Below are 27434 nucleotides of genomic sequence, written 5' to 3'. Positions count from 1 at the left end.
TCTATGCCAGTTCATTGAAGCGGCCGAGTATGGTCTCTGCTGTGGAAGTGTTCCGGGAGTGCCCCGGAGGGGGAGCCTTCCGGAGGCTTCCACGGCGATTCCTCCATGATTCCTCCAGCCTTCGTGCTGGAGCTGCTCTTATCTTACAGCCCGGGCAGACGCCAGAAGAGCAGGCACAGCCCCTTCGCGGGGCGTGCGTCTCTCCTTCCTAAGTTCTGGCTCTCTGCGGCTGGACGTCTGGCCACCGACCGCCCTGCAGGGGTGGGGTGTTGGGGGGAAACGCACAGTGATGGGAAGTCAGGGCCGGCTCCTCCCTCCCAGACACAGGCGCCATACGTAGAAGGGCGCCTGGTCTCCCCGCCATCTGGGCTGGTTCCGGGCCAGCTGTCGTTCACGGGTCCCGTGAGCGGGAGGAAGCGGTGGCTGCGGGATCGGTTCCCGGCGGCCTCGCTGAGGAGCAGGACCCGCGTGGACCAGCGGGAAGGCCGCTGCACTTCCGTCTCTGGACGTGCCGTCTGGCAGAACCAGCTAGGACGAGTAGGGGACAGTGACGGCCGCCAGCAGGCCTCTCCCCACCGCTGGTCGGGGACCTCCCCGACATGGTCCCATGTGGGCCGCATTGTGGGTTAGGGGAGGGACCCCTGCTCGGCAGGCTGTGTGTCAAGGTGGGACGAGCCACTTCTTTCGTACGGAAGGCGGGGGGCGTGAGTGTCCACAGCCCTCCACTCTGAGTCGGTCCGGTCAGAGCCCAGTGCAGGGCCCCTCAAGTCCCCGCTGACCTCAGGCTCATTCTTCCAGCCTGCCATCAGTGTTTCTCAAAGCAGGCTCCCCAGGACCCCTACCTGTGCTGCACTCTTGGGCCAGACAGGCTTGGGGGTTTCCAGGAACACCCTTGGCCAGAGGGAGTTCTCAGAAGGCCAGGCTCTTGTCCCTTCTCCCCCGTCCCGGGAGGGGGCTGGGGCGGGGACCGGTCCTTGGCGCTGGTGGGAGCCCCTCCAACGAAGTCCTCTTTGCCACACGGGCGCCTCCCTCGGGGCTGGATTGGAGGGGGGAGCTCATGAGGCCTTGCTTCTCGCCCAGTCCCACCCTGCGCTTTCTAGAACGGGGGGCCTCCATGCAGAGTCCCTGGCCCACCAGCACGCCTGGATCCTGTGTGAAATGGGGGCTCCCGGTCAGACCCTCGGATGGGCTGCCCAGGCCCCTTCAGGGGTTCTCGAGGCACTCCAGTCCGGAGGTGGGTCACACCTACCCACCCCCGCCCTGCCCACAGAGAGGCCTACAGCAGCGGCACACCAGGCCCGGGCCCGAGCCCTTCACAGGTGTGGACGAGTTCCCCTCGGTGGGCTCTCCCATGCCGATGGGCAGACTGAGGCCCCGAGCTGTCAGGTGGTTAAGTGACTCCTAGGTGACCCAGGTGGGACGCCACAGGGTGACGTTTCTACCTGGACGGGGTCGCAGAGTCCTCACCCCCTCCTCACTGAGGAGCCCCCCGCCCCTTCCACAGGGCGGCCCCTCCTGACGCTCTTGGTCTGTTCCAGAACACCATGCTGCACTACCCATGGTGGAGCCCCTTCTCGCCCACGCCGTACCCAGCCTTCTCCAGCGGAAGCCAGTAAGTTCCTCTGGCCTCCAGGGTCCGGGCAAGCCCCGCCACGTCCCGCTGGGTGGCCACAGTGCCCTCGAGGCCTTCCGTGGCTCTGCAGCCACTGGTTAAACAAAACTAGAGCTCGTGGCAGGTGAGGGGCTTCAGTGTCCTGCTGAGGGGGCCGTGGGCTGCGCCCTGGCCACACGGAGGCAGCCGAGACTGACCGGCCGTGACTTGTCTTAGAAAGAGCCCGCCAGGAAAAAGGGCAAAGGTGGGAGGGATGAAGGATCCTGGGAGGGCTCTGTGGGTACCCTCTGGGCAGGGGGTGGCCCTGGGCAGCGGGGGAGAGCTTTGGGGGCAAAGGAGCGGGGAGGGCACTTGCCTGCAGAGGGCAATGGCGACCTGGGTTTTGAAGAGTCAGTAGGAGTTTGCCGGGGGAGCGGGCCCACAACCAGGCCGAGGAATGGCCTATGGAAAGGACCCAGAGCACGGAGCCAGAGGCCTGAGGTCTCTCCGGGGCACTGTGTTCCGGGACGGGGGCACGGGGGCCTCTGCTCCGAGCTGAGTGTCTCGGATGCCAGAGCCCTCCCTTAGGCTCCCGATGGCTGACCTTCCCTGTCTGCCCGCAGCCAGTTCATGAACTCCACCTCCTTCATCGTCAGCCAGCCCTGCGCGGACACCAGCTGCGGACCTTCCGCCGCCACCCCCAGCTTCCTGCCAAAGACAGGCGACTTTCCTCAGGTAGGGACCTGGAGCCAGAGTCACCCTTCGATCCCCACGTGCTCCCGGAGGCCCGTGCCACGCACTGGTGGCCTTGGCCGGGCCCCGGGCTGGGCTCAGGGCCGCATGGAGCCCCGGCTTGTACTTGGGAATAGCCAGTGCTCCCCTCTACTGCAGGCCTGGCCTGAGGGCTCCCGACTCACAGCCACGCCCGCGTGGGCCTGTCAGGGCGGCTTCCGGGCAGCGCGAGAGCTGGGCTAGGGGCCACGCCTGTCCGCGTGCTGCTCACGCCCCCGCCGTGGGTTGTGGGGCGGTACCGTGGAGCATCTGATCCGCTTTTCCCAGACCTTAGCGCCTTCCTCTCCTGGGCAGAGGCCCCCGCGCCTGCTCCGTCTGGGTGCCTTACTTAGCGTCTCGGCAGGGGTCCGCCGTGTTCCCCGCGCCCCTGGCCAGAACGACGTTCCGTCCGGCACAAACCCCGTTGTTGGCATTTATGTCCCCAAACAGCAGCTATTTGGAGAGCGTCACCCACCCAAACCGAAGGAAGAGATACGTGTGATCTCTTTTTTTGGAGAATCGGGGGGACCCTCCCCGGCAGGCGTCTCTAATGGCACGCGACTTCTCTGGCGGCCCGGACACCGGGCCCCGCGAGAAGATTCGTGGGAAGGAGCCCAGGGCGATCGGAAGCTGGGGCTGGCAGTAGCCGGGCAGCGTGGTCTCCCTGGGAAGTTTGGAATCCATGGCCCCAGTGGTTTCGCTGTGGCACGCAGTTTGGGAACCGGCCAGCTTGGAGGGCCCCAGAGGCTCAGCTCCCCTGAGCCTGTTTTCCCGGTAAAGTGGGGGCCTGTGGGGGTGGCAGTCTGGGAGGCTGTGGCTCGGACCTGTCAGCTCAAACCCGCTAGAGCCAGACAAGCGCAGTTCAGGAGGCTGGCCGTTGTCCACGCGGCCTGGCCGGGCAGGGATCTGGAGCCTGGACCAGTGTCCCCCAAATCCGGGCCCACCCAGAGCCTCGGAATGAGACCGTTTTTGGAAACAGGGTCTCTGTGGGTGTCATTTCGCTGAAGATGGAGATGAGGTGATCCCAGATCATGATGGCCCTAACCCTAAAGGAGGAGAGACAGACACAGAGGAAGCACGTGACCCCGAGGCAGAGTGAGCCACGCGGCCACGAGCAGGGATGCCAGGAGCTGGGCGAGGCAGGAGGGGCCTCCCCTGGAGCCTCCCAGGGATCGCGGCCCGTGACACCTTGACCTGGGGTGTCTCCCCCGCAGGGCCATTGGGGCACACCGGTGTGTTAAGTCCTCCCTCTCCATCTGGGACGCTTTGTGGCCGCCCAGGAAACGACTTGGCCAGGCCTGGAGGAGATGGGAGCACAGGGGCCCCCCTGGCCCTTGGGGGCACACGCCGGCCTCCTCTGGCCCCCAGACCTCCCAGGGTGAGGAGTCAGTGGGAGGGGGATGGGAGGGCCCTGTGGACGGGGCCCCGTCCCGCAAGGGATGCCCCGGCCCCTCTGTTTGGCGGCCGCCGTCGCCCAGCCCGGGACGCAGCTGGTCCGTCCGCGGCCCGAGACCCTCTCTGGCCTGCCGTGCCTCGGGGCTGGCGGCCCTGCCTGGCTCTGAGCCCCGATGAAGTTCCTCCGCACGTGTCCCCGACACAGCTCCACATCCAGACGTGGCGTCCCGTGATGCTGACGCCCACGCTGGGGCGTCACCTGCCGCACGGACGGGGAAGCTGAGGCTCGGGTGCACGCAGGCCCCGCCCCAGTAGCCCCCCCACCGCCGCCCTGGCCCCAGTCCCCCGACGGTGTCTCATGTACTCGGCTTGCACAGCTGCTCCTGGCTCTGCCCGGAGCAGACACGCTTTCTTCCACCAAGACCCCCTCGGGGCCACCGCGCCCGTTTCTCGTCACGTGCAGGGGAGCTCAGCTGCCTCCATCCCACGGATACCTACTGAGCATCTGCTGAATGTGGCGGGAGCCTACCCTGCCGGGGGCACCTTGAACCCAGATCTTTTTTCTAAAGCCGCTTCTTCAAACAAAATCTCACCCCGTGCCAAGCGTGGGATTGACAGATGTGAGACCAAAGTTCAGATGCGGTGAAGGGTCTTGAGGCCCTGTGGGTCTCCATCACCTCCCTCGTGACCGCTGGGCCTGTGAGCGAGGACAGGAAGGGGCCAGACCGAGCTTGGCATTCGAGGCCCTTCACAGCTGTGCCTCAGCCAGTGGACCCACCGCAGACACCCTCCGTTCCTAACTGACCAAATAACATCACCATGGTGACAGGCAAAGGGACAGCCTCAAAGACGTCCCCGTCCTGATCGTGGGACTGGGGACCTGTCCCCTCACGCAGCAGAGGGGACCTCGTCAAGGCCCCCGAGGCGGGGGTAACCCTGGGTGCTCCGGGGGGCCCGGAGGCCTCACAAGGCCCTCTCGAGAGGGAGGCAGAGGGTCAGAGGCAGAGAGACAGGCAGACCCCGCGCTGCTGGCCATGAGGATGAGGAGGGGCTGTGGTCCCAGGATGCGCCCCCTCTGGAAGCCATAAAAGGGGGGAGAGGGCTGTCCCTGGGGCCCCGGGGAGGAGCATAGCTCTCCGTTTTGGACTTCTGATTTCCAGGACCATAAGGTAATAAGCGTGTGCTATTTTAAGCCATGAGGTTTGTGGTAGTTCATTACAGTGGCAAGAGAAATCTGATGGACCATGTGAAGCCCTCACGTGGCCCCTGGCACACTCTCGAAATGTCCCCACTGTTGTAGAAGTCAGAAGAAATTGGAATAGAAAAGCCAGAGCTGGGCTGGGGCAAGGAGTGGACGTGGGCCTGCAGGCCTTAACGTACCTCCTCCTAACTAAACCTGAGCTCTGAGTTTCCTAGCAGCCAAAGCAAAATGAGAAAGGAGAGGAGCTGTGTGACTCTTGTTGCCTGCAAAGAGAAAGCTTCTCTCCCAACGTCCTTCTGGGGCACGAAGCAGTTCCTTGGGGTCGGCATCCCACGCCCATCTCCCCGGGGACTGCTTATGGCGTTGGTTCCCAGTCCTGTGGTTGGTCTTGGCTCTGGCTTTGCTGTCTGAGGGCCTTTGTTCCTTCTGTTGTGCCTAGGGCTGAATCATTGGATGTTAGGGGTACCGGGTTCTGTACCAGGAACCAGGAATCTCCCCTGGTTCTGTACATGAGCCGACCCAGACCCAGGACCATTGGTGGCAGGTTGGTCACGCCTTTATGTGGGGTCCTTGTTTTATTGTTGTTGTTGTTGTTGTTGTTGTTGTCTTAATTTTAATTTTATTTTTAAGTAAACTGTATGTCCGAAATGGGGCTTGAACTCATGACCCCAAGATCAAGAGTTGCATGCTCTACTGGCTGAGTCCATCAGGCATGCCAGGGTTCCTGTTTTATAGACACCCAGGTGGGGCCCACATCCTGTGGGACCCTTCTGTCAGGAATGCAGGAGGTCAAGGCTAACCCCCACTCTGAGGTGGCTCTGCCCTGCGGGGCGGGCCTGGCGTTCAAACCACGAGCCCCCTGCAGAGGCCCAGAGCCCAGGGGCCCAGGTTCCAGTTCGGAAGGCCCGTGCACCCAGGGGTTATCTATAAATTTAAGGTCTGATACTCTCTTTTTCTGTTTGTTCGTTAAGGTTTTCGTGACGAGATGACTTTTAAAGCACTTTAGCTTATAGGGAGGTTGCAAAAACAGTACCAACACTCCTCGAACACTGTCACTCGTTTGCCCAGTGTCCTGGCACGTTGTTGTCTTCTGGAACCACGGTCCATTATCACGGCGCAGAGAGTAGCCCCCGCACAGCACCAGTGACTGACCCGAGGGCCGGGGCTGGGGCCCCGAGGCCTCTGTAGAGAGCTGGTCGGTCGCCGCCGAGGGCCCCTGCGTGGGCTGGCCTGGGGCCCTCACGCTAAGGAGGGGTTCTGTGTTGTTGACAGGAGTCCCGCAGACGGGGCGCCGCGTCCTCCTGGGGCGTCACTTCCAAGCCTGCTGGCGTTGGTGTGCCTTACCGCTGACGGTCCTGCCCTCCAGCCCCGCGCCTCCCTGTCCCCCATCCACTGTCAGGTCGCTGCCATTTTCCCCTCTCCCCCTGCGAGGGTGCGTCAGGGACCCTGGTCCCTTGTGGTGTGGAGGGGGGTGGATTTCACCAGGCGCCAGTAGACGTTGCCTGCAGTGACGGCCGCCACGGGGTCTGGCTGGCAGACGTTTCTGTCCTTGCTCCGCCGTGTCGATCAGCCGGAGGTCTTCCGTAGGGAGAGCTGTGCCTTCCCTTACTCAGTCATGTTGGCGACAGCACGGGCTACGGTCAGGTGCTATCCGCTGCTTCTGTGTTGGCTGTCGGAGCCTCTGTCCCTCTGTGTCCTCCCTTGTAGCCACTGGGAATGGCCCAGGCCCACTCCCTGAGGTCCCTGCCTCAGCCTTCATGCCACCTGCTTCCCCAGGGAAGGGCCCCTTCTCACTGTGCGTGGCACAGAGCCACTGAGGCTCCCACGTCTGTTAGCGACCTGGATAGTCGAGGGGCCCCACGTGGGGTCTCCCACCGCCCGGGAGCACTGTGTGTTGGGTGTGAGTGCGTGGCTTTTCACTCGTTCTTTACTTTTAGGTGAGATATGATTTGCGTGTCACACAACTCACTGACTTAGCAAATTCACCGGGTTATGCAACTAGCACCTCCATGTAATTCCAGAATGTTCCATCACCCCAAAAGGAAACCCCCTTCCCGGCAGTGGATGAGCCCGTTCTGGACGTTTCACACACGCGGACTCACACCCCGTGTGGCCTCTCGAGTCGGGTTCCCTCCCTGAGCGTCGCGTGTTCGGGGTCCGTCCGCGGGGCGGCGGGGGCGGGAACCTCGCTCCTGCTCGCGGCCGAGGGACGTGCGCGTGCGCGGTGGACACGGTCCTCGGTGGACGTGCGCGTCCGTGGTGGATGTGTTGTGGGTGTCCGTTTATCCCTCGTTGGGCATCTGGGTTGTTCCCACAGCGTGGATTTGGGTGACTGTGAATTGTGCTGCTGTGAACATCGGTAACCGGCTTCTTTGTGGACCTGAATCTGATTGGGGGAGGTACTTGGAGAAATGTTGAAGTCGTGGCGGCGGGTGAAGGACTCGACGTCGCAGCGCGGCCCTCCCAACCCCCGCGTTCTCCCCACCCGGGTATCTGGGGTCCTGGTTGTGGGCGTGACCACCCGACCCTCCCTGCTACACCCCCGGTGCTCATCCTCACTGCTCCCCCCCCCCGCCCCCCGCAGACGCGTTCCCTGGGAGTGGGGGCTGCCCCGACCCCTCCTCCCAAGGTCACCTGGACCCCTAACGTCTCAGCTGGACTCTGGGGGAGGGCACTTCTTTACACACCGAGCCCCCCTCACTCTGTTACTGGAGCGGGCGTCCACCCTGAGAGTCCAGGCGTCTCGGGTGGGTCCCGCATCCACTCAGTGAGGACGCTTTCCGTCTGCTGGCCTGGGGCTTCTGGGAAGCCAGGATGAGGTCACAGCTCAGAAAAGTGCTTTGCGAACTCTCAGCAGCTCTCCAGTGAGGGGCGGGCGGCCCGGACGCTCTGCAAATGGATCTCAGCAGGGATCGGAGGCCCCGCACGCCCCGCCAGCAGGCTCCCAGGAGTTACCGGCATCGGCAAACCGAGCGAGAGGGAGGTTTCCTCTCAAAGGAAGCCCGTCGGTTCGCTCTGAGCCGCGGCCGAGAACCCACCCCCACCCCCGCCCCCAGCTCCGTGGTCCATGCCGAGCGCCATGGCCAAGGAAGCCCCGCTCCGTGGTCTGTACTAAGGGCCGCAGACAGGTGGCGACAGGGAGCACAGGTGTCTCCAGAGGGTCTCTGCACAGAAACTGGGACGCCGGGAACCGGGGACAGGGACGAGGACGGGAGGGAGGGGCTGTGAGGCCTGCAGAAAAGCCCTTGGTCAGGGTCTGGCCACAGGGAGCAGAGCTCCAGCCTCTCCTGATGGCAACAGGGTGGTCAGGGTCAGTTTTCTGGCGGGGGCTGCTGTCCCCACGACAGTGGGCTATGGCAGCAGTGTCTCAGGGGGCCGTGGGAGCTGGGGCGGCCCCCAGAGAGCACCGCAAGCAGGGAGACCTGGCGCCAGTTCTGGGGCCACAAGTCCGAGGTCAGAGGGAGGGTCCTGGGGGCTGCAGATGTCCCTTGGCCTGTGCCACCTGCAGCGGCGCCTGCCCCCGTGGCCTATGGTTGCCTCCCCACGCACCTGTGTCCGGATTTCCCTCCTACAAGGACACCGGTCACCGGATTGGGCCCACCTGACTCCTGTACGACCTTATCTTAACTGATTGTATTGGCAAAGACTCTATACCCAAATAAGGTCCCCTCCACAGGCACTAGGGGTCAAGACTTGGACATGTCATTTGGGGGGGACACAATTCACCCCTCAACAGGAACATTCCAGCAATGCAGTGTGCCTGAGGGGAGCCTGCAATGCCCACCACACCCTCTGCCGTAAGTCAGGACACGCAGGCCACCTGGGCACAGGCTTGCTGTGGGGGCCTAGTGGGGAGGGGAGAGCCCAAAACAGACCGGGAGGGTCTTGGGAATCCCGGGGCAGCTGGGCCTCGCCCGCCCCTCTGTACGTGGCCTGGCCACAGGGCAGAGGGTCAGTCTGGGGCCAGAGAGAGGGTCCCGCCAGACAGCACTGCGGCCCAGACGCAGCCAGACGGGGAGGGAACCAGTCACGTCCCTGGTCACGACCCCACTCACACTGGTGCCGGGGCCTCTGCCCAGACCCCCCCCTCGGCCCCTCCACCCCTGTCCAGACACATAGCAGACCTGCACAGCCTACAGCCACCGGGGGCGGGGGCGGGGGGGGGGGGGCGCAGGACAGCCCTGAGGGTGCTGACTTCTTGGTGTGGGAACCCCCACCCGGTTTCCCTGTCTCCTCAGGGCCACCCTTGCCCATCAGTCTGGTGCCGAGATTTGGGGGACAGATACTCAAAGGTCAGTAACTGTGCTGGAAACTTGATGGACTTTATGCTAAATCTAATAATGAGAGCCTGGCCCAGGCACTGCGTTCATCTTTTATTTCAGTTCCCAGTGATTATTTTTTTTTTTTTAAATGTTTTTTTTTCAACGTTTTTTATTTATTCTTGGGACAGAGAGAGACAGAGCATGAACGGGGGAGGGGCAGAGAGAGAGGGAGACACAGAATCGGAAACAGGCTCCAGGCTCCGAGCCATCAGCCCAGAGCCTGACGCGGGGCTCGAACCCACGGACTGCGAGATCGTGACCTGGCTGAAGTCGGACGCTCAACCGACTGCGCCACCCAGGCGCCCCCCCAGTGATTATTTTTAAACGGAGTCAGAACTGGGGCGCCTGGGGGGGCTCAGTCGGTTGAGGGTCCGACTTGGCTCAGGTCACGATCTCACGGTTTGTAGGTTCGAGCCCCGCGTTGGGCTGTCAGCACGGAGCCTGCTTGGGATCTTCTGTCCCCTTCTCTGCCCCATGTGTGTCTCTCAAAAATACACATTTAAAACTGAGTCGGGGCGCCCGGGTGGCTCAGTTGGTTAAGCATGCAACTCTTGGTTTCGGCTCAGGTCGTGATCTCACGGTTCGTCAGCTGAAGCCCGGCATCAGGCTCTGTGCTGACACGGGAGCCTGCTTGGGATTCTCTCCCTCTCTCTGTCCCTCCCCTGCTCACACTGTCTCTGTGTCTCTCTAAATAAATAAACAAACGAACTTTAAAAAATCAATAAATGAAAATAAAACTGAGAATCCACATGCCTTAAAATCCATGCTTTTGGGGCACCTGGCTGGCTCCACTGGTAGAGTGCATGACTCTTGATCTCAGGGTGGTGAGTTCAAGCCCCATACTGGGTGTAGAGCCTACTTAAAAAAAAGAATAAAAACTGTTATAAAAAAATAGTAAAAGCCACTCTTTTAAGTAAATTCACAGAATTGTGCAACCACCACCTCTAATTCCAGAACATTCCTCATCTAAAAGCAGCCCTGTCCTCATCAGCCATCACCTCCCCATCCCCGGCCCCCATGAGCTCCCTTCCCGTCGTGGATGAGCCCGTCCTGGACGTTTCACACAGTCGGACTCACACCCCGTGGGGCCTCTCGTGTCTGGTTGGCTCCCTGAGCGTCGCGTGTTCAGGGTTCGTCCGCGGTGGGGGGGGGGGGGGGGGGGTTGCCTCGCCCCTGCTGGCGGCCGAGGGACGTGCGTGTGCGCGGTGGACGCGGTCATCTGTGCGCGTGCACGGGGGACGTGGTCATTTGTGGGCGTGCGGGTGGGGGTTGCGTGGCCGTGAGTGTTCGTGTCTCTCGGGTGTGGACCCGGCAGCGGGGTCGCGGGGTCGTGTGGTGACCCTGGGGTCGACCTGACGAGGAACTGACCGCGGGCCTGTCTTCCAGACAGACCGCCCCGCTTCTCGTCCCCACCGCCAGCCGGGGTTCTGGTTCCTCCACTTCCGCTGACGCTTAGCCGTAGTCGGCCGAGTGGCGCGGTCCCGGCGGCCGGCCGGGAGGTGGTGTCTCACGGGTTTCGGTTTGCGTTTGCTCGTTGCCTGACGGTGCCGAGCGGCTCTCTGCCGGCTGGTCGCCCTTTGCGCTTCCCCTGCACACGCGGTGGGCCCGGCCAGGCCCGGCCCTCCCCTCCCGTTGTCGGGGTTCGGGCGTCTGCCGGCCGTGAGGTGCGGGCAGGACAGGGGCAGCCACGGTGGCCTTGTTGCGTCTGCAGCATTGGACCCCGCGGTCCCTCATTGTCCCTGACCAGGCCCGCGGCCCGGGGTCTCTCCCCAGCGAGAGCCCCTCGTGTGTCCATGCCCCCCCAGCCTATGCTGCGAGGCTCGCCTCACCAGCTTGCTCCTCTCAGCCAAGTGACGGCTACGTGGCACAAACACCCTACCGGGTGGGTTTTCTTTTCTTTTAAAAAAATTTTTAAGCTTATTTATTTTTGAGAGAGAGCACGAGCGCGCACGCACACACACGCATGCGCGCGCGCGCACACACACACACACACACACACACACACACACACACACGCATGCACACCCCAGTGGGGGAGGGGCAGAGAGAGAGGGAGCCACGGAATCGGAAGCAGGCTCCTGGCTCCGAGCTGTCAGCCCAGAGCCGGACGCGGGGCTCGAACCCACGAACCGGGAGATCGTGACCTGAGCCGAAGTCGGACGCTTAACCGACTGAGCCACCCAGGCGCCCCCAAAGTGGGTTTTCTAAAAGCAACAGTTGTTTCCCGGGGAAGAGGACACCTGACCCCACAGGGTTCGCCAGGGCCTCACACCCCCCTGCCTGCGAGCCCTGCCTGTGTCCCACCCTCTGTGCGGGGCCGAGGGGTGCAGGCGCAGGCCCGGAGAGGAAAGAATGGGGGTGTCGGGGGCAGCCATACCCCTTGGCAAAGTTCCAGGAGAAGGAACACGGTGGGGGCCGGGGTCCCGAGGGGGCGCGCCCACTCCAGGTGAGGCGGTAGCGTGAGCAAAGGCCGGGGGCTGGGGGGCGTGAGCCCAGCGAGGCAGCGGAGACGGCTGCCGGGTGCTTGGGGGCAGCTGGTGAAGGCCCCTGTCCAAGCCCGGGAGCTGCCCGGAGGGGGCATGGAGGCACCGGCCGGGCCTTAGGGCGCCCGGACCGGCCGCCCTGCGGTCTGGGGAGACCGAGGCGGGCCGGCCGGGAGGGGCCCCCCGCGTGCCCCCGGCCCCCGGCGGCGGCGGCGGCGGGGTGGGCGCTGGGGGGGCGCCGGGGCGGCAGGGTGCGAGCCGGCGGGCGGGGGCCCGGCCCCGCCGAGAGGTCTGTGGCTAGATTCCGCCCAGTACAGGAATTCTCGCTCTGCCAGTAATCACCCTGACTTCCCAGGCGGCCATCATTTCCTGAAAGTCAGCCGCCTTAGGGGAAGTCGGCGCTGGCGGTGACTAAACCAACATGCAAATGCAGCCGGGCTGAGAGCGGCCGGGCGGCCGCGGTCCGGAGGGAGCCGCCCGCCGCCTTCCCGGGACCCGCCGCGGCCGCGCCATGTCCCAGCTGCGGCTCTGGCTGCACCTCGCGGCTCTCAACAAGGTAACCCTCCGCGCCGCCCGCGGGGCTCCGGGCGGGGAAGGCGGCCGCCCGCGTCCTCGGAGCGGGGCCGCGGGGCCTGGGGCGCGCAGGTGCGCGGCCGGCACCTTCCGGGCTGCGCCCTGCCGCCCCCGGGGCTCAGCGCCCGACCTCGACAGCGTCCGGGGTGCCCCGGGACGGAGCTGGCGGAGTGCCGTCCGCTCGGGCTCCGATTGGCCAGGTAGGAGCGCCCCGGCCCTCCGGCCCTCCTCCGGCCCCCCGGGGCTCCGGGAAGGGGTCCAGCCCCTCCCCGGGGCCCGCGTGACAGAGCCTGTCTCTGCAGGGCATTCCTGGGGTCTGAGTGTGTGCAGCAACCCCCCCTCGCCCCAGGGAAGGCCCAGAGCAGGTCTGGGGTGGGGGCCATCCTGTCCCCACCCGGCGGTCTGTGGCCAGAGCGGGGCCACTATTTGGCAGCTCCCCCGGGTCCCGCCAGGTCTTCGCCTGGTGCGGGGAACCCCAAAATGCTGCGAGACAGTAACCACAGCAGGTGACCCCCAAAACTGTCAGGATGAGCGGCTTGCTCCCGCCCCACTGACACAGCAGATGGGGCCAGGTGGGAGCCTGGGGTCTGAGGGGCAGGCGCTTTGCGGGGCGCCCGCAGAGGGTTCGTGTGGATTTGGCTGGTCTCGGAGGTCTGCTTGGTGGCTGCTGGGCCTCAGGTCCCGACAGGGGGGCTGCTGGGTGAGCCGCCCCTGGGTGGGGTCAGCTCCTGCCCCATCCTGCCGCCAACTCCTTATAGGGAGTGGAGCTGGGAGGGACTCTTGGTGACCCGCTTTGAGGCCCTGCCTCCCTTTGGCCCAAGAATCAAGGTGAGGGCTGCTGAGGGCAGCATCCCCACCGTTTTTTTGTTTTTGTTTTTGTTTTTTAAGAGAGGGTGAGTGAGGATGAGCAGGGGAGAGGGGGCAGAGGGAGAGAGAGTTCGGGAGCAGTCTCCACGCCCAGCTCTAAGCCCACTCACTCGCTCTGTGGGGATCCTGGGATCACAACCTGAGCCAAAATCAGGAGTCGCTGGCTCAGTTGACTGAGCCACCCAGGCGCCCCCATCCCCGCTCTTAAATACCTTTTGTCTTGGAGCAGCGTGACCCGCACGGTCACTGAAGGTAGCGCGGTTCCCACGCCCCGGCCCCTGTTCACACCGCACCTCAGCGCGGTGCGTCTGTCGGTGGGACAGGCAGGCGCCCATACATCATTATCGACCAAAGATCCCTCGGCCTCCCGTGTCCTCGTTCTGTCCCACGACCCCATCGGGACACCGCGTGAATCGGGTTCTCACTCTCCTTAGGCCCCACTGGGCTGAGACGCTTTCTCCACCTCTTCTCCGGTGGATGCCCCGGGCAGGCGGTCAGGAGGAGGACTGGACAGGCTTCCTGCAGGATGTCCCCCCTGCCGGGTTCATCCCACGATGGCTCTGAGCGAAGTGTCTGGCTCATGCCGTCACACCTGGGGCCCCCGCTGCCCACGAGGTTCCTCACCCCCGACGTTGACCTTGGTCTCCGGCCGGGTGTGCCGGTCGGGCTCCACACGGTCCTTGTGGGCAGGGGTCGCCGTGTGCAGCCCATGCAGGGCTATGGTCCCCCTGAGCACCCACCTCATCGGGGCTCCTCCCCACCTGCCCATCCTACTGCTGGTGACCGTTTTCCCTTTAGGAAGCAGGGCCACCCCTCAGGGCCCCTCGGGGCTGCCAGCTTCATGGGTTCAGGTGCTGTTGTCACTCTGACCAGGCTTGGTTGGCGTCCTCTGGGAAGGCCACCCTCAGATGCGGTCCCAGAGAGATTTTAGCCAGGACACACAGCAACCCCCACCCCGACCCAGCCCCCACCCCAGGCAGCCTGCAGGGGTCCGTGCTCCATGCTGTTTCATAGGGAGCGGGCGGCCAGCTTCTGTGGCCCAGCCTCTCCTGGCGTTATCTGCCAGGCTCGGGCTCGGTCACCTCTGACCCCAGCTGCCCCGGGATGGGGCAGAGTCCATAGGAGGTCCTGGTGGGCAGAGAGCAGTCCTCATAGCCAGGCCAGACCCCACGCTGCCACCTGAGTCCTCCCCCAACCCACAGATGGCTGCTGTGGCCTGTTGAGCTACTGGGCTCTCACGTGAGGGTGATGGGCGTCCCAAGTGTCCGGCTGTGCCTTTTCCCACTGTGAGCATGGTGTTCCCTGCTTCTGACCCAGCGCTGCGGACTTTTGCAGACCTTCCCTGGGCCACCACCTGCCTGAGCTGGTCTTGCCAGCCGCTGTCTGCCTCCTCGCCGGGACTTGCCCAGGCTGGCAGGTCCTACCGGGGTCCGCCTCCCACGGGTCTGGGCTTGGCACCGCTGAGGGGCGGGAGCGAGTGGCAGTCCCTCTGCCTTCCCATATGCTATCTGCCACCAGGGCGCCTCGGGGTGGCATCCAGTCAAGGCACACCAGCTGACGTGGGCACGGGTGGTCTTTGCAGCACAGATCCTGAGTCCCAGCCTGGCTCTGGGACCAACCCCATCTGGTAGAGAGTCTCCCGCATTTAGTCTCCCTCAGGGGGGGCCTGACCCCCTCCGTGCCCACCCCCTCCCGAGGGCACAATGGGCCGGAGCCTGCACGGTCCTGGGGCTGTGTGTGCTCTGGCATCGGAGCGAGCTGGACGTTATCACTTAGAGACACCCCCCCACCCAGGAATGGGGATCTGACGCCAACACAGATCAATGGGAGGGGAGCTCCAGAAACAGCCCTCACAGATGGAGTGGGGCAGGAGCACCAGCCGAGACCAGGGGCCTGTTCTCAGGGACCTGGGGGCTGCAAGGATGCCGCCTCCACCCCCAGAAGCCAGTTCAGCTGTGATCTTGGAGGCCGAGCCAGCTGCATACAGGCGGGCTCCAGGCCCACGCATCCCCTTCATCCCCAGAGCCCAAGACGCCCGCTGGCCAGCCCTGCCTGTCTGCCTCGCCGTCCCCCCGTGCCTGTGCACTGGCATCCCACCCGGCTGGCCCTGGCCTTCCAGTGGCCCCGACAGCCCGAGACACGTAGACGGTGCACAGGGCCTGGGGACTCCGTTGCTCCTACATGCGGCCTCATCCAACCCCACTGGCCTCTGCCCTGCTCACAAAATGCCCCCACTGACTGACCTGAGATGTCAGCGTGGTCTGGTCCTCTGTTGTGGAGGTCCGGCTGGAAGGGCCTCGTCTGGGCGGGGCTGTGGGACTCCCTCCCCATGAGGAGTCGGCTGAGGGCTGTGCCCCCGCCCCCTGACCCGGGCCTGCAGGGCCTCAGGGATGGGGAAGGAGGCCTGCCCCTCCCCAGCTTCAGGCACCCCGGGGCCCTGTGTGCAAAACTGGACACCTACTGCCCCCTCCTGGTGGCTAGTGGTATGAACACCAGAACCCAGCAGGGCACCATGGGGGTCTCCGGCTGGGGGGCTCACTCCAGGCTGGCCCAGGAGCCCTTGGGGGCTGGTCTCCGAGTGTCCTTGGTATCCGGTGCAAACAGGGTATACACAGGTCCTCAGTGCCTGTGAACCAGGGGTGGGAGGGAGGGCGACGTGGGAACACCCCGCACCGCGTCCGATTTTCTTTAAATTTAGGTTTCCGAATTGTGTGTACCGTGTACAGCACGCCACCTCCTGGAAGGCGCGGGGCTCTCTGTGTTCTGACATCCGTGCGTTGGTGTCACATGTGCCCAGTGTCACCTAATTCCAGAACGTTCCATCTCCCCAAACGCGACCCCGTCCCCATCAGCCGTCGCCTCCACCCCTTCAGCCCCTCCCCCGTCCCCACGAGCCCCCTTCCCGTCCGTGGATGAGTCTGTCCTGGACGTTTCCCAGACGCGGACCCACACCCCGCGTGGCCTCTCGTGTCGGGTTCCCTGCCTGAGCGTCGTGTGTTCGGGGAATGCCCGCGGGGCGGGCGCCTGGCTCCTGCTGGCAGCAGGCGTGTGCACGGTGCGGCTGCCCCCAGCCCCGGCCGCGCCGGCCGCTTCTCATCCCGCCCGTCTCACAGGACTCCACGTACCTCGACGAGCTCTCCAACGCCTCCATCTTCTCCTCGTCCGTGGACTCCCTCTCAGACATCGCGGACACACCTGACTTCCTGCCGGCTGACAGCCTCAGCCAGGTGCCCACCATCTGGGATGTGAGCACTGGCCCCTCCGCCCAGGACAAGGTCAGCACCCTCCGAGGGCCCCGTCCACAGGCTGGGGGCGGGTTCAGGTTGTTGTTCACAGACGGCAGTGAGGTCACAGGTCAGGCGTCCTCCTGTTTCCCGCACAGCCCGGAAAACGCACGGACTGGGGCGGGACTCCTGTGGCGGTCAGGCACCAACCTCGCTGCCTCCCCTGGCTCGGCGCCCACACTCTGCCCTGCTGGGGACGCGGGCTTCCCCAGGAGGTGAGCAGCAAGCAGCTTCCAACACTGCTGCTTCTCACCCTGGCGCTTCTGCGCCCAGGACCTTGGGCAGTGGCTGGAGGCACCGGAGGGGGTGCCCCCGGCCGGCCTTCCGCAGGGGGTAGCGCGCTGGGTTGGCGTCTGTGAAGCTGCTTCCTCGGAACACGGGCGGGGGTGGGGAAGATGAGGCCGGGCAGGAGTCGCCAGAGGTGAGCAGGGTCTCCGCGTGCGCCAGGCCCGGACTCCAGCTCCTTCCCAGGACCGGGGCAGCAGGCACATCGGTGAGGAAGACCGGGGCTAATGCCGGGCGTGGGGAGCCCTCGCCCATCCAGGCCTCTTAGGGCTGTCTGCTGGGAGAGAAGCCTCTAGCTTTCGGGGGCCAGAACCCTCATTCAGGGCTGACGGGCGGCATCGGAAACACGGATGGGGGCCACGCGTGTCCGAGGGGGAGCGGCCCCTTCCATCCAGAGCCAGCCGGGGGGAGCCCGGGGAGCCCTGCCAGGTGGTACACGGTAGTGGACACGATGCCCGCCCGGCCCCTTTGACGTTCCTCAGGCAGCGTCCACGGCCCAGACGCAGAAGGGCCGGGCCTGGGAAGTCTGGGGCCCGGCATGGGGCCAGCAGAGGGGCGGGAAGTGCCCGAGGCAGCCTGGCGCGGTCCCTGCCCTGGGCAGCCATGGTGGCGACCCCGGCCCCCTCCTGCCCTCCGAGCAGCCCACTGCTCCCGGTGGAGAACGTGAGGCACGGTGGCTTGGAGCGGACGGCAGGGCGCGCCAGCACCCACACCCCGCTGCTTGCCAGCCCGCCGGCCTGACTCAGCCTTCCAGGAACCCGGGCCAGGCTGTTTGTTTTTGTTCATTGAGAAGAAGGGGACTGGGGGTTGAGGAAAGGTTCCTGGCCTGCCGGCATCCTGCTCTCGTTACATTTTCTTCTTTGAAAACAGCGGGGGGTTGTAAAAATCAGGTGGGGTGTCGTGGGACCAAATGCCTTGGGGGCCCGTGCCATCCCGGAGACCGTAAAGGATACCCGAGCTCCGTGTGTGCTCAGGAATGGGCACCTGGCACTCACAGTCACTGGCCTTGGGGTGGTGGGAGTCCCAGGGGAGACGGGGTCTGGAAGGGATTTTTTCAGTTCTATCCCATTCCTCACCTGTCCTTAAGGTGGCCACGTGATTGTCATGTTTTTATTTTAACGGTAAGCATGTTTTGGAATTGCACAGACCCTGGTCTGGACCGTGCTGTGTCCTCACTGTGTGTCCTGGGGGCCGAGAAGTCACCCCACCCAGGCTCTTTGTGACTGTTCAGACATGGGCGTAACTACTCCCTGAGGGTGGGCAGGTCAAGGGCCAGGTGCGACATGGCCCTAGAGCATTTGGGTCTCCCGTCCTGGCCCATCTGTGAGCTCTGAATTTGTAGGCTGGGTCTGCCCAGAGCTGAATTTGCTCTGAATCTGTGGGCTGAATTCTTTTTTTTTTTTTTAAGTTTATTTATTTTCGAGAGGGAGAGAGCGCGAGTCGGGTTGGGGGAGGGGCAGAGAGGAGGAGAGAGAATCCCAAGCAGACTCTGAGCTCTCAGCCAGATCCTCATGCGGCACTGGCACTCATGAAATGCGACCGTGACCTGAGCCGAAATCGAGAGTCTGTGCTTAACTGACCGAGCCACCCAGGCTCCCCGGACACCACATGAGTCCTAATCCCAGGTGGGCTTCATGCCCCCATGGCTGATGGACCCCCACCCAGGCACCAGCTTTGCCTATCAGGTTCTTGGTTCCCTTGGATCAGACTCAGGTGCTCAGTCTCTGCCGGGTGTGACTGCGGTTGGGGACGTGGGACGTGTCCTTGCTCTGTTTGATGGGAATTCTAGCCTGTTGCTCAAACGAACCAGCTGGCGGGCAGCAGGGAGGGGGCAGGAAGACCACGTGGTACCCCCCCGCCGGAGGCCGGGTCAGGGGGCTCGGGGAGGCGCTTCCCCCCCACACGTCTTGTCTGCAGGCTCATGTCCACTGTCCCCTCCAGCTGCTCCTGCCCCGCGGGCCGTGGACGGGCGTCGAGGACCCCGTGTCCTCTCTCTCCAGCACCCCGCTCCTCGTCAGCTACCAGGTGAGCCAGGCCTTCTCCCCCGCCCTGCCCACCTCTTGTAGGGACTAGAACGCTCAGAGGCAGCCTTTTGGAAGCAAGATCTGCCCGTTTTACAGATGGGGAAATGGGCCCTTGGGAGGCAGCACACTGGGGGCGGGTGGGCCACTCCCCACCCCTCTTGTTCGCTGGCCTGGCTGCCCCTTGGGGGAAGGCCGGCCGTGCTGGGCAGGACAGGGCCATCCAGCCCTGACCACAGCTCCTGCACCGACCTTCAGTCTCAAAGTCAGCCTGAGGAGGAGGAGGAGGCAGAGGAGGAGGAGGGGGACGAGCTGGGCCACGCAGAGACCTACGCCGACTACGTGCCCTCCAAATGTGAGTGTTCTGCCCTGCGAAACCCCAGCAGGGGCGGGGGGTGCTGGCTGCTCCAGGTTTCTGGAGGGGCTTGGGAGCTGTGGGCTGGCCTTGGGGCCACTTCTATAATCCCTGCTCGGCACAGCGCCTGAGACAGCACAGAGCGTACCATGAAAAGCCCACTTCCTCTCCGCTTAGGATTGTACGGATCTGTCCCGCACCCCTTTGTGTGAAGCACGGATAGGTCCCCCCCCCCCCCCCCCCCCGCAGCCAACCCTGAGACTCCGACCACGCCCCTGACCTGTCCCTGGCCACACTCCTGACTTGCCCCCGGCCCTGCCTCCGCAGCCAAGATCGGGAAGCAGCACCCTGACCGCGTGGTGGAGACTAGCACGCTGTCCAGTGTCCCACCGCCAGACATCACCTACACCCTTGCCCTGCCCGCCTCGGACAGCGGGGCCCTGTCTGCCCTGCAGCTGGAGGCCATCACCTACGCCTGCCAGGTAACCTCGGCCTCCCACCCGGCCCACGTCCCGCGTGGGGGCCTCCTGCCAGGCCCTGACCGCCGTCCCTCGGCCCGCAGCAACACGAGGTCCTGCTCCCCAGCGGACAGCGGGCCGGCTTCCTCATTGGCGATGGTGCGGGCGTCGGCAAGGGGCGCACGGTGGCTGGCATCATCCTGGAGAATTTCCTGCGGGGCCGGAAGAAGTCACTGTGGTGAGTGTGCCCTCGCACCCCGCGCACGTGGGCAGGGAGGGGAGGGGGCGCCATGGCACCCACCGGCCCTCACCCCTAGGTTCAGCGTCTCCAACGATCTCAAGTATGACGCGGAGCGCGACCTTCGGGACATCGACGCCCCGGGCATCGCGGTGCACGCGCTGAGCAAGGTGGGTGGGGTGGCCCCCTCCTCTGGCGGGGTCCCGGAGTGAGCCCGGCTGCACCCCCACGCCCGCCTCTCTCCCCCAGATCAAGTACGGCGACAACACTACCTCAGAGGGCGTCCTCTTTGCCACCTACTCCGCCCTGATCGGGGAGAGCCAGGCCGGCGGGCAGCACCGCACGCGCATCCGCCAGATCTTGGAGTGGTGCGGGGAGGCCTTCGACGGAGTCGTATCCTGAACCAGAGGGGGCGGGGCGGGGGCGGGGCTGCGCAGTACGGGGACCTCCCTCCCCTCCTCCCGTCCCGGATGCCAGCGCGCCGCCCGCTGGAAGGCATTCCCGGCAGGACGCTCGCCCTCAGTGCCCGCCCTTGTCCTCTTGCGGTCTGGCTCGGCGGCGGCGTCCCGGCTCCGGCGAGCTGGACCGCGACCACAGGCGCGGGGGCGCCGAGGGGCCCCAGGGCGGGAAGGTGCCTGTGGCCAAGGAATGGGGCAGAGGGCGCTTCCTTCCTCTGCCCCCCTCCTCCTCTCCCTCCCCTCCCTCTCCTCCCTCCTCTAAATCCTCCCCCTCCTCCAAATCCTCCCCCTCCTCCTCCCTCCTCTAAATCCTCCCCTTCCTCCTCCCTCCTCCTCTTCCCCTCCTCCCTCTCCTCCCTCCACCCTCTCCTCCCTCCACCCCTCCTCTTCACCCTTCCCCTCCTCTTTCCTCCTTTGCCTTCCCCCTTCTCTTCCTCTCCTCCCTCTTTTTCCTTCATCTTCGGCCTCCCCCTCCTTCTTCCTCTGCCTCCCCCTTCTCTTCCTGCCTCCTCCTCCTCCCCCCTCCCTCCTCCTCTTCTCTTCTCTCTCCCCGCTCTTCCTCTCTCTCCCCCTCCCCCCTCCCCCCTCCCCCTCTTCCTCACCCTCTCCCTCCCGGTCAGTTGTGGGCTCCATGCAGGTGGGCAGGCCAGGCTGGGCCAGCTGGAGGACAGCTGGGCCAAAAGCCAGGCTGCTGGGGGTCAGGAGCTCTGCTGACCGGTTGGTCAGTTGGGGGGTATCCGTACCAGTACTGGCTCTAGATACTTCCCGACTTGGCAGGAGCTTCATGGATCGGAGGAGTTTCTACCTTTCTCTTCTCCCTTGGAATTTAGAAAGCTTGGTTTTGTGCGTCTCGCAAACTAGAGAAAAGCGACGGGGGGACCAGTACAGGCAAGAGCAGGACAGTCTGCTGTGGGTCGTGTGTGAGCCGTTGAATCACACATGTCAGGCACCAGCACACGCCCCTGTCTCCCCTGCTGAGGTGCCGGGCGGGGGCCACGGTTTTTCCCGGATTTCTGCACTGGCGCCTGTGGAGGGTCCCCTGAGCCCACCCCACCCCCTCCCCCGCCAGGGAGTCTGCCCCGTGGTGCGCACAGCGGGCTCGGCACTCCTCACGGTGCTCGGGGGGGGGGGGGGGGGGGGGGCCGGCCTGGCCCCCACTGAAGGGCACTCATCTTCCTGTGCACTGTCCCCAGGGCTGTCCCCGTCCTCCCCGCCTGAGCCTGGGTATGTCTGCACATCACGTACTGTGCCGCCCTGTCCCCAGGGCCTGGAGGCAGCTTCCGGCCTCTCTCTCTGGGTCATAAACAACCCTGAGTGACTGGGCCCGGCCAGGGTGCCCCATCACCCCCTCTCCCCCTTCTCACTTTCCTTGGGCCCCTTCCCAGAAGTGGGGTGACCGGCCCCAGGGCCGCCCGGCACTCTCCAAAAGTCCTCCTCTCTCCTGGTCCCGGTCACAGATAGGAAGAGGGACACCGGCCCGTGTGTCCTTCCCACTTAGCTGGGCAAGCTCCCGGGTTTACTGCCGTCAGATGCCAGCTGTCCTATGGAGCAAGTCTCTTGTGCCGAACCGGCACCGGCACCAGAGGGCGCTGCGCTTGCCCTGCGACAGCTCGCACGGCCTGGGGCGAAGACCCCACACAGCCTGGGGCAAATGACGGCCGGCCCACCTGGAGGCTGTGCGCTCACCCCCACGCTCCTGTTTCCCAGTGTCGCTCCCGCAGAGCCGCGTAAAGCGGGCTTCACGTGAGGCGCGTACGTGCCCGCGCGCGTGTGTGAGGAGAAGCGTGTCTTGTGTTTAGAACACCTCGGTGGCGCGCGTCCTCGCCTGTAACTGGTTCCTTCCCTCTTAAAATACAAAGACCTTCCCCGGTGCTCTGTCTCCAGGATCTGTGAGAAGTTACGCAGAGACCCCGCCCCCCCCCTAGGGGACCCGTCACAGCTGGGATGCCTGCCTGCTCCCAGCCCAGCCCTCTTCCTGAGAGACCCCCGTTTCGCCGTGCCCCTTGGCACGAGTGTCTGTGTGTGTCTGCGCCACCTACCCGGCACGCGTCCTCAGCAGTCGAGAGGGGGCCCTGAGGCTGTTTCCCACTGCCCTGGCGGTGACATTCCCAGGCTCCCACCCCGAGGCTGCATACCCCCCAGGCACCTTGCCGAGCTCTCCTTCAGAATGGGGTGGCCTGGGGCATCCGGCCAGGGTCCCCGGGGCTGTCTGTCTCCCAGAACAGTCCTTGACCCCTGCCCACACCAGATCGTGTTTGACGAGTGTCACAAAGCCAAGAATGCCAGCTCCACGAAGATGGGCAAGGCTGTCCTGGATCTGCAGAACAAGCTGCCCCTGGCCAGGGTGGTCTACGCCAGCGCCACAGGTGGGGGGGGAGGCGCGGGGCGGGGGGGGGGGCGCCCCGGGGGGCCTTGGGAGCACCTGGTCCAGAGGCAGGGCTTCTCTCCCCAGGCAGATGCCAGACCCGTTCGGGGCTCCCTCTGCCATCTGCCTCCACCCGCTCGGCACCCCTGGCTGTGAGCCTCCCGGCCCCCGTTCCTGGGCCTCCATTCGAGTCATTCCCGGGTGTTCAAGGCCCCTGACCTTGCCGGCTCCCCCAACCCAGGTGCCTCTGAGCCCCGGAACATGATCTACATGAGCCGCCTGGGCATCTGGGGGGACGGCACGCCCTTCCGAACCTTCGAGGAGTTTCTGCATGCCATCGAGAAGAGGTGGGTGCCCTTCCCTGCCCAAGACTGGGGCTGGCGAGGGCCCCACAGAGGGCGCTGCTTCTCACGCCCCAGGGCCCAGTGTCAGGGGCGTTTGCTGTACACCCTGGCCTGTGCTCGTCCAGCCACCAGAGGGACCCAAAACTCACTCTTCCGCCTCCTGCTGCCCATCATCACTCCAGGAGAAGGAGCCCCCCTCACTCCTGCTTTTCTTGCACCGCCCCCCACACCTCTCGGGCCCAGGCAGATGGGAGCACAGGGCCTTTGCGTGTGCTGCCTCCTCCGCTCTCTGTGTGCTTGGCCCTTCCTCACCCTCCAGGGCTCAGCTCCCGGTATCAGCCCCCCGCCGAGTCACCCTTGTTCCGTGGGACCCAGCATGTGGTCAGGTGGCCCTGTCCTTGTCCGCAGGGGCGTGGGCGCCATGGAGATCGTGGCCATGGACATGAAAGTCAGCGGCATGTACATCGCACGCCAGCTCAGCTTCTCCGGCGTCACCTTCCGCATCGAGGAGATCCCGCTGGCCCCAGCCTTCGAGCGCGTCTACAACCGCGCGGCCCTGCTGGTAAGCAGGGTGGCCGGGCTCTGTGACCACACGGACACGAGTGTGCGTGTCCCTTGGGAATTATGCTCCTGTCCGTTCAGCATCTGTCCTCGCGGGTGCCACGGGGAGTTGGCCCGTCGAGACTCACTCCTGCCGCCAGTTCTCCTGTGACCGTAATGACGGGGCCTCGTTGTTCCCGGAGCTCGCGGCCGCTGTCGGCGTCCACGTTTCCGTGCCTGTGCGTGGCCCCATCTTCGTTGGCATTTCTGTGTCGTGGACGGGCTCCTCTGTTCTCACGGTCCCATCTCGCCCACACGGGACAAGCCCTGGGCGTCAGGCCTGACGGTGTTGATTTGAACTACGGTTCAAACCCAGTTTGGGCCGTCTGCCCCATCCGCCAGCACTGCTGACACGGGGTGGGGGTGGGGGGTCATTCTCTCTGGGGCGTCCCGGGCACTGGGGGAGGGGGAGCAGCATCCCCGGCCCCGCCCACTCGATGGGGCCCCCAGTCGTGACGGCCACAGTTGTCGCCAGGCACGGTCCTGGGTGAGACGCTCCGGTCTGAAGGGTCAAGAGCCACGTGGCTGCTGGCAGAAGGCGGTCACTGCAGGTGTCCCCACCCCTTAGCAGAAGCGGCGTCTCCTCGCCTCCCGCGCCGAGTCTGCCGTTCCCACCGTGGCCTCGCCAGAATCGCACGTTTTGGTTTTCTCACATTTCTTAGCGTTTGGTACCAGCAGCGCCTCTGTGTTGCTCTGCTTACCACCCCCTCGCCCCCCACGACGAATCCCAGCCGGGATGGGAGCCGGGTGGCGGGGAGCGGCTGGGCCGCAGCAGCTGAGCTGGGCGTGTCCTTGCAGTGGGCCGAGGCCCTGGGCGTGTTCCAGCAGGCCGCCGACTGGATCGGCCTGGAGTCCCGCAAGTCCCTGTGGGGCCAGTTCTGGTCGGCCCACCAGCGCTTCTTCAAGTATCTCTGTGTGGCCGCCAAAGTGCACCGGCTGGTGGAGCTGGCCCGGGAGGAGCTGGCCCGGGACAAGGTGAGCCGGCAGGCACAGCGCCCAGGTGGGCGGGGCCGGCGAGGCGCTCTTCCCTGGTCGCCTCGAGAGCCGGGCAGGGCTTGGGGCTTTGCGGTCACACCAGGAGCCCTGCGCTCTTGTGTGGCTGGGCCGAGTCCGTGAGGACAGAGTGTGGCCTGGAAGGTTCCAGTCCTGCCTGACCCAGCCCCCCTGAAGCAGGTGACAGGCGTGGCCTGGCCCCCGGTTTTCCACGTCCAGGCAGGGCTGGCAGGAGCCAGGGCAGAGGGTAGTGAGAGGGTCCGGGAGGGCTGAGGCTGTGTGGAGTCTCAGGGTAGACTCAGGTGTGTTGGGGGCCTGGCAGCCAGCGGGACACCAGGGGCGGAAAGAGAAAGGAACTGAGGCCAACTTGGTTTCTGACGACCAGGGGCTTCCCTGTGGGCCCCTCTGGGGCCACGCTCCTGGGCTGGCCAGTGGGAGTCTCAGAGCCCAGCTCACCCCCGACCTCCCCCCACTCCCCCAAGTGTGTGGTCATCGGGCTGCAGTCCACGGGTGAGGCTCGGACCCGGGAGGTGCTGGACCAGAAGGACGGGCAGCTCGATTGCTTTGTCTCCGCCGCTGAGTGAGTGAGGCTCGAAGCCCCCAGGGTGGGCGGGGACAGTCTCCCCCCCCACCCTTGCGCCCCCACCCTCCGTTCTCCCTACGTGGCAGCCAGTGCCCTGTGACCCCAGCCGTGAGAACCCAGGTGTGCATCTGCTCAGACACTGCCCCAGCCCTCAGGGACGACAGGCCGGGACGATGAGCCACGGGTGACCCCAAGGCTCAGAGGGTGCCAGCAAAGGGACCTGGGATTTTGGAACAAGGCTTCCAGGTGCCCATCCCCCACATGGCTGCAGCACTGTTTCAAGGACCGCGCAGGTTTTAGGAACTAGCCTTTGGGATCCTAAAGCTGCAGGCCTCTCTTCCCAGGGCTGGAAAGCCTCCTGGGCCCAGGGCCTCTCAGAGGTGGTTAGTCTGTGTGCACAGAGCTCTTGATGGCTGGAGGAGGGAGCCCCACTCAGGGCCCCACCCCACGCCCAGGCCCTCACAGTGAAACTGTGGCCCTGGGCCTACCCTCACCCTGCACCCCTGCAGTCTCCACACCCTCCCTCCCTGCCCGCCCCCCCCCCCAGTCCTCACACCCTCCCTCCCTGCCCGCCTTCTCCAAACCCCAGGCACCCTCCCCAGAGCTACTCCAGGTGCGATTTCTCTTGTACCGGGAATAATTTTGCTTCTTGATTTTAGGGGTGTCTTTTTGTCACTAATTCAGAAGCACTTTCCTTCAACCAAAAGAAAGCGAGAGAGAGGAGTTGGCAGTAAGAGAAAACGTAAGCTCCCCCCACACCCCCCAGCCTCTGATCTCTCTCCCATCTCCCATGCACAGCCTGGCTCGAAATCCTCCCTGGTCTCCCTCCCGTCCTCACTCGCTCATTCCTCTGCCCCACTGTCCCCTGTCTGAGCATCGACCCCTCTGCTGCTCGCTGCAGAGCCGGGAGGGTTCTGTCTCTGAGCAGGCCCAACTTGGGCGCCCCCCCCCCCCCCCCCGCCACCCACGTGTCCAGGGGACAGCAGGTGCAGAGGCACTCGGCACAGCTTCCCAAGAGAAACCCCGTGGGTGGCAGCCTCCAGGGTGCACTCGCTGCACGGGAGACGCAGACCCCAGCGGGGCCTCTCCTCAGCCTTCCAGTTGGCCAAAGACCAAACCCCGGTTCCGCGGGACGGCGTGGCTAGCTCGTCCTCGGGCAGCAGCCACCTGTGGCCCCCAGCGTCGCCCTCGGATGGGGGAGCTTAAGATTCTGGTTCTCGGCCTCGCGCTCCCTAGGTGGAAGCCAGCCCGGCGCCCTCACCGCGCTAGCTCGTGGGCCACGATGGGCCTCAGGAAGCGCATCCCAGGAGGGAGGTCACCCTCCCGGCAGTGCCTGCGTGGGCTGCTTTCCAGCAGAGGCTGGGCATCAGCTCGCTGTGGGAAGCGAGGCTCAGAGAGGCCAGGCAACCCGGCTGAGGTCACACAGCCAGACGCGGGGCATCCCCGACGATGGCAGTGTACGTGCCTAGTGCCTAGACCACCGTCCCCTCGGGACCTGGGTACGTCCTTTGGCCGACCCAACCAGGCAACCAGGGTTGCCGTGTGAGGTCAGGCACCTGGCCTCCCCAGGCACCAGCCAAGAGTAAACTGAAGCGTCAGGAAGTCAGACAGGGACGTCAAAACTGCTCTACGCCACGTCCTGGCTGACGGCAGGACCCGGGAGAGCAGCCAGAAGCCGGACGGAGCAAGAGGCTCAGGCCACTCGGGTCCCGGCACCTGGGTGTGGCCCTGGACTGCCCCCTTCCCCTCCTGAGGCGTCGCCGTGAGCTGGGCCCCTCAGGAGGGAGGAGCGGGCCGGGCCTCCATGAGCCTGGTTCCTCCTGTGCAGGGCGGCCACGGGGCCGTGGGGCCAAGGCGCCCAGGCTGGTGTGCGAGGTGGCAGGCGTGATCCGGATCAGTGACGACAGCAGCACCGAGTCAGATGCCGGCCTGGACAGTGACTTCCACTCCTCCCCTGAGTCCGTGCTGGATGACGACGTAGTCATTCTGGACGCCATCGGGCTGCCGGCCGATGACCGCGGTGAGGCCCGCAGCCCAGCATTTGCCACCTTACGGACAGGGGAGTCGGGCTCAGAATGTCATCAGGGCCACGCGCCTGGCCTGAGGCAGAGGGGGTTCACACCAGCAGTCTGGGGTGAGAGAACATTCCAGACCCCTATACCCCCGTGCACGCGACTGTGCCCCACTCCTCAGGGACCCCTTCACTGCTTCCAGTGGGGCTGTGGGCAGGTGGGCCGGCCGGTACCC

The 27434-nt window shown here is 65.0% G+C and overlaps 1 protein-coding gene across 10 annotated transcripts in view; it reads left to right on the top strand.

Moving 5' to 3' along the window:
- SBNO2 (strawberry notch homolog 2) overlaps positions 1–27434 on the top strand; it is a 49387-nt gene that overhangs the window by 15845 nt on the left and 6108 nt on the right. For 4 of the 10 annotated variants that reach the window (XM_042977517.1, XM_042977515.1, XM_042977516.1 and 1 more), the window contains exons 3-18: positions 1539–1612; positions 2215–2326; positions 16317–16478; positions 18714–18797; positions 19052–19148; positions 19476–19630; positions 19711–19844; positions 19924–20014; positions 20094–20237; positions 22551–22668; positions 22909–23014; positions 23420–23573; positions 24410–24586; positions 25087–25184; positions 25847–25929; positions 27016–27321. In XM_042977517.1, coding sequence (XP_042833451.1) covers positions 1539–1612; positions 2215–2326; positions 16317–16478; positions 18714–18797; positions 19052–19148; positions 19476–19630; positions 19711–19844; positions 19924–20014; positions 20094–20237; positions 22551–22668; positions 22909–23014; positions 23420–23573; positions 24410–24586; positions 25087–25184; positions 25847–25929; positions 27016–27321 — 2095 coding nt within the window. Of the gene's footprint in view, positions 1–1538; positions 1613–2214; positions 2327–6476; positions 7358–8634; positions 8756–9196; positions 9251–12064; positions 12320–16316; positions 16479–18713; positions 18798–19051; positions 19149–19475; positions 19631–19710; positions 19845–19923; positions 20015–20093; positions 20238–22550; positions 22669–22908; positions 23015–23419; positions 23574–24409; positions 24587–25086; positions 25185–25846; positions 25930–27015; positions 27322–27434 lie in introns of those variants that run through there. The other 6 variants (XM_042977521.1, XM_042977518.1, XM_042977522.1 and 3 more) reach the window with 5 other exon arrangements.

The sequence above is a fragment of the Panthera tigris genome, chromosome A2 (genome assembly GCF_018350195.1).
Source record: "Panthera tigris isolate Pti1 chromosome A2, P.tigris_Pti1_mat1.1, whole genome shotgun sequence".
Lineage (NCBI taxonomy): Eukaryota > Metazoa > Chordata > Mammalia > Carnivora > Felidae > Panthera > Panthera tigris.
The sequence above is the reverse complement of the archived record's forward strand: the minus strand, read 5'-3'. Positions and strand labels throughout refer to the sequence as shown.